At 38.5% G+C, this 6,252-nt stretch overlaps 1 protein-coding gene across 2 annotated transcripts in view; it reads left to right on the forward strand.

Moving 5' to 3' along the window:
- The window catches only part of LOC116690735 (CUB and sushi domain-containing protein 3), a 286,959-nt gene that overhangs the window by 33,188 nt on the left and 247,519 nt on the right, over nt 1–6,252 (forward strand). For both annotated transcript variants that reach the window (XM_032517890.1, XM_032517891.1), the window contains exon 3: nt 5,235–5,347. In XM_032517890.1, the coding sequence (XP_032373781.1) occupies nt 5,235–5,347 (113 nt within the window). The remainder of the gene's footprint in view (nt 1–5,234; nt 5,348–6,252) is intronic.

Raw genomic sequence — 6,252 nt, forward strand, 5'->3', positions numbered from 1 at the left:
AATGTTGATCAGTGTACATTGTCCCCTTTTCAAATAATCAAATAAATGAAAATGAAAAAATGAAAAATACTGTTGTGTTTTCTCGGGAGTAAGCTATAAGCGGTTAAACACTGCAGCGCTATGCCATCTATCTCGGGTGGGGAAAAAACGATACAGCATAGTATTGCAATATTTTCAGTGGCAGTACTGTATCGATACACAGGCGCCAAGTATTTATCTTTTATTACATATGTGTTGGTCAGTTTGTCTGCTTGACAATCTCATTTTGCAGCAATAAAATTGAAGTGATATGAAAAAATAGAGAAATTTATAATTTTAGATAAAACGGATATTGACAAAGTTTCCTTTTGGGGACATCATTCAATTGAAATTGGGAAAAATTAGAAGCTGGAGAAAAGGTTATAAATTGCAGAATATTGCAATATTTTTAAAATCGCAACAACATTGTATTGTGGCATGAGTATCGTGATGATATTGCATCGGGAGGTGTCTGGTGATTCCCACTCCTACTACGAACAGAGACGTGTCTGGCTGTATTATGGCGCATTTGTACTATTGCAAATATTCGCTTCTCGCCGCTTTAATCGCACAAGTTTGATTGCGGTATCATAATGGATTATTTGTGTTTATTCGCGCTATTCTGCTTACTCATGCGATACTCGTGGTACTCTTGCTGTTCGTAGAGCTGTTGGCATCAACCATGTATCTTAATATCAATATTATAATGATCGTTAAACCAATATTGCTGCATTGTACCTGTTGTTTAAGTTGTACGTCAGAAAAATCAAAAGCCTTCATGTCTAGATTAATAATTGAAGGAGCAAAAAGCACGGGGATTTTAACTGCCCTATCCAGGAAGAAAATATTCTGTCTGGATGACCGCTTTCAGCGCTATTTTAGGTGCAGATTTAGCTGCACCTAGTTTTTTAATTGCAATAAATGAATAAAAAGTAAGAAATAACATGATGCTGATTTGTAAAAAGTCTGAATTCCTACTTTGTCACCTCCAATCTGCACAATCTAAATAGAATCTATGCTTAGGCTTTCTTCGCTTCACACAAATATACCACAGCCGATGGGATACATGGAGAAGAGGATTAATTGCCCCTTTTGTCTGCACACCTGTTGACTAATTGTATTTTTAAAATGTTTTTTAAAGGATTGCTTATATTTATCCCGTTTTTGCATTTGACACCCTGCCTATTCACATCAGGAGAATTACTTGCAGATGCATATAAACATTCTGACCATACACCAGGCATTCTCCATATTACATGTCCCTTTGCACTATAAAAAAATACATTTTTTTTCATTATTAGACAGAGCCAAGGGTGAATTAATTTATAGCATGATTTGACCTTTATTAGCGGAGTTATTAAATTAAATGCCAGTGTCTGGGACTGCTGTAATGAGTTAAGACATGCCAATGCAAAGTCTATTTATCAGCCCCTGCTGTTTTTTACAATGTTTTAAGGAGACAGCTAGTAGGAAGGCCATTGTTTAGCTTAGTAAGTAACCTGCCTCATTTTGCTTTGTTTTCTACAATAAACTAAAGGCAAGTGGTTAACTTTAATTGTTGCTTACTATGTAAGATCAGTCAGAAATTGAGGGTTCTTGCCCCTCTTGGTCTGTTTTTGTTCCTTTGTCTTCTTTCCAAGAAGATGCAAAGAGGTTAAAAGCAGTGTAGCAACAAGAAGAGGTGGGCAGAAGCAAACAAAGAGATACACGTAGGCAAAGCGACACAAACGGTGAACCATCAAGACAGTAAAAGTAACCGTGAATAAGAGCAACCTCATGCAATGACTAACAAAGTGAGAGAGAGCTTGTGTGACACGCAGGAAAAGAAAGGTGGAGGTAGAGAGACAGGGAGTCAGACAAATAGACGTACATCATTCCCCTTCTCTCTCTCCTCTATGGAACGCCACTACGGTGACACACTAATCAGATGGTGGGAATGTCTGACAGCTACCTTCAGGGCTGATGTAGTGTGTTCAGGTGGAAGGAGAGGCTGCATCTGTCCAGGCAATCATTGGCACACTGTTCCCAGGCACGCACACTCATTCTGCCACTGGTGTTGCTTTGATCCATAAACGGGGGGCATCGTAGCTGTTCAGACACCTGGCGTCTCTAGAGTCTAATACAGATGCAGCAGAACCGGTTTCTATCTGAGTCACACTTTTAGTCTTTTCAGTTTCTCTTTCTACTGCTGCCTTTTCACCCCAACGTGTGTGTGTGTGTGTGTGTGTGTGTGTGTGTGTGTGTGTGTGTGTGTGTGTGTGTGTGTGTGTGTGTGTGTGTGTGTGTGTGTGTGTGTGTGTGTGTGTGTGTGTGTGTGTGTGTGTGTGTGTGTGTGTGTGTGTGTGTGTGTGTGTGCCCCCTATTTCTGGTACTATTCTGCTTTCATTGTCTTGACTGTGATGTCTTAAACTTTTACCGTCTCAAATGAAAGTTACCTAGTGAGTCTGGCCTAACTTGCAAAGTGTCAGATTAGGGCCTAATCCGGTAGTTAGGATGTCTTCTTTGTAGAATTTTAAATGGAAATATAGTTATTTATTAATAGTTGCAGACTTGTCTGATTTCCCACTCACAAGCTCCTTCTGTCTGAGGAGACTGAAAGTTCATTTTTAATTTTCCAACCATACACCCAATTCACACGGAGGTCAACATGTGCTTTTTTGGTTTTAACCAAACCGAAAAACACACATATTTTAAAGACTACTTAAAATGTCAGGCTGCTCTTTTATGTTAAAATCAGAATGAGTTTTTCTTTTTTTATTATACAGTTGCACATTTTCATGCCATGGTTTAAGATGTTGCTTGTTAAGGTTTGGTATTCATGTTAAAATAATATCTGCATTATCATGACATATGACTGAAGACATGACCTGTCTGAATCAGAAATATGTTTAGGAGTGCAAGATTTCCACCAACTCTGTCTAGACTGTCCCCTCCTTATCCCTCTGACAGCTTCCCCTCCATGTACACTAACCCCATGACATCCTCATTCCATGCTACGGGATTTATTTCACTGGGACTTTTGTGAACAGAAACACAGAACTGAAGCAAGATTAAATTCAGGTGTCCACAGGTGACATTTTCATGTTAACTCTGACTGGAGCAATGTTTTCAGAACAAGTTTGTAATAGTCCAGAATAGGGGTGACCCCAAATAGAAATGTACGATGCTTTGCTGCAACACAAGTTGAAACTTGAAATGCACCGGTTTGCAGCGTTATAAAACCTGCCAGTTTAAACCAATCAGGACGAGATGGTGTATTATCTTTATACGAATGACTCTTTGTACTTCCGTTTAAACTTTTTATAGCTGGAGATATCATTTGTTGGGTCTAAATGTGAATGTGCAAAATTTTAGTGATAGTGAGATGCTTGCTACAGTTTCTTGTGATAAAAAGGCCAAAACGTTTCATTTCTAAGATTCACAGCTTTGTTCTAATGCCGCTCACTCTCTCCAGTCACTCTTGCTCGCTCGACCACATTACCGTGCCTGCTGGCCCTCGTTAATGCTTCAGCCAGCCTCCGTCCAAAACTGCCATTTCAACCAGTTGACAGTTTGTAACATAAAATAGATATAGAAATAAAAAATGAAATGTATTATGGGTAATTTTATTTCTATATAAGAATATAGTTCCAATTTCAATAACATAATTCAATATCCATAATATTTTGATTGTTCACTACTTTAGACACTACTTGTTTCCTACAGCATTTTAACCACAACATATTTGCCAATACCTTTTTTTCTGCTGTTTTTAGGGTTAAGGGCCTGCAAAATGAATTACATTGCCTTTCGATATTTAGATTGTTACCAGTTTGAATATTGCTTAAACAAAAGTCATTGAAACATTAAGTAAAACTTTATAAAGCAACAAATGGGCTGCCTCTTTCTCCTGTGCTTGTTGTTTTTGTTAAAGCCCTCTAACAAAGACTTTTCTTGGGATGCACAAGCTTGCCTCCACGTTTAATTCAACCATGACAGCAGGCAAATTCAGTACAGTTCTCTTGTGAGTGATTAAGCTTCTAACGAGGTCAGATTTTCAGTTCTGTTTCCTCCATAAATGTATTCAAAATTGCATCATGTTGCAATTGACTTTTAGCTGTATCTTGGCATGCTGTGCAGTACCTGCGACAAAGGGTAATTATTTACTGCAAGGACCAGCACAGTTCACAGTGCTGTAATTGGAAACTCTATTGAAGCTGTAAATACAGCACCCTCTTCTTTGCTGTCACAGGACAAAGTTCTGTTTTTCGACACTTGGCCCAATACAGACATTCACTTGGCTTTTTGTCAAGTAGGTTTAGTCACACAACAACACCAAAACTAGCAATGAAAAATAACAAGAAAAGGTGGCAATATTGGACACATTTTGTTTCATGTGCAAGTTTTATCCATGCTACACCGCCTGGCTTACAGCATCGGAAGGTCGATAGAACATCAGCAACGGGTGCTGAGGAATGGGCAGCAACACATCTTGTTTACGACGTTGTGAAAGTAAATGGATTTGTTTGGATCTGTACCTAATTTGAAATGCAGTAATGAAGCAGTCAGTTACAAAGCAGCTGCCAGCCCTCAAACAACATCCAACAATAGGGTTCTCACTTGGGTTTTGATTGTATAGTACCTGTATATTATTGGACAAATTGCATCACAATTCTCAGAGCAGTTCTGTCTTATTAGAAACAAAATGATACATTGCACAAACTTACCAGTGGTCAGTCATTATTTTTTAGTGATAGTTACTTTGTTGTGCCGTTTTTGTGCATCACTGCATTTAAGTGCACACATCTCTCAACTGGAATTTATGAATTTACAGTCAGCCACTTCGCCTGTTGGCCTATCTAATTTTAAATACAAAAATGATGTAGCGTTTGTTTCCGCCTCACAACATTTTACCAATGTTGTCTTTTTGGGATCATAACAATTTGGGTAAAAAGCTTTAATTGCAGTACAAGTCAATCAGCATCCACTTAAACTTGTGTGGTTTTAGAATTTGGAAGCCGAAAAATGCAAATGTTTTACCACAGTAATATTTCTTTAAATTTAAGCAGGTTTTGTTACTGTCATCATACAGATTTAATTAAACCATTTGTCGTGCGTTTAATTAATCTAAAACTACAACTGCACAATATAATTTTAATGTTATAGACATATAAATGTGATTTGATATAAATTAAATCATACATTCAGTGAATGATGCGTCTTTCTCTTATCTGCAGGATAACAGGATTTACCATCCCTCCGCCCGTTACCAGTTCTGGCTCCATTTTTTCACTGAGGCTTACCAGTGACTTTGCAGTAAGCGCTCATGGATTTAAGGTGGCTTATGAAGGTAAGAAAAGTATTATACTTTGCTCCTTTTTGGCTTTTTATTTTTTAGAATTGGCCATCAAAATGAAAGGAATGTGGAATTTAAGTCAGATTACAATAAGGACAGCTCTTCATTTTTCTTTATTTGGAAGAAAACTCCATCAGCCAGGAGAAGTAGACACCATTCATTCATTCATTAAGAGAGGGACGTTTAATCACACTTACCTTACCTAATTTCCTGTAGGACTTTTACTTTTGAGTTATGGAAAGATTAGGTACCTCAATTAAGCAAATTAATCTCATATTTTTCAAATCAACAATCAACCCCCCAAAGTCCTGAACCTTTTCTTCTACTCCAGAGGTGCATCTGAAATTGCATGGCAGATGGTGATGGGAATTAGTTGAACTAATGGAGGTACCACGTTGTGTGTTAAAGCAGAGCCGAGTGCAGCGGGGAGCGGGTCCCCCCCCTGCTTCTTTATGTATACTCCATCGCTCATTCATAGTTTGTTCTTTCTCTGTTCCTTTTAATATGATATTTTATGAGTATTTTTCTAATGTGTTCCTTTCTTTTCCTCTTCGTTTTATCATATTACCCCCTTTCCTACCTTTCTCTTTTTCTCCCTTTCTTTCTACCTACTGTCCTCCTTTGGCTTGTCTGCTCCTTTCTTCCTCCAATATCCTTCAGATGTTTCTTTACTTTCAGTCCTATTCCCTCACCTTCTCCTGCATACACAGGCTGACCCTGTCCTCTAGCTTTACTCATCCTCCCTTTTATGATCTCCTTTTCCACCACCCTTTACCCCTTCCTCATCTCCCCACCTGCCCGAGATCTGGCCAACCCAGTACCTCTCCCCTCTCCATCTGCCCATTTGTGCTCTTTGTCCCCTGCTCTGTTTTTCTCCTTCTTCTGTCTCCTTCTATCTC

Source organism: Etheostoma spectabile, chromosome 6 (assembly GCF_008692095.1).
Source record: "Etheostoma spectabile isolate EspeVRDwgs_2016 chromosome 6, UIUC_Espe_1.0, whole genome shotgun sequence".
In the NCBI taxonomy this organism is placed as follows: domain Eukaryota; kingdom Metazoa; phylum Chordata; class Actinopteri; order Perciformes; family Percidae; genus Etheostoma; species Etheostoma spectabile.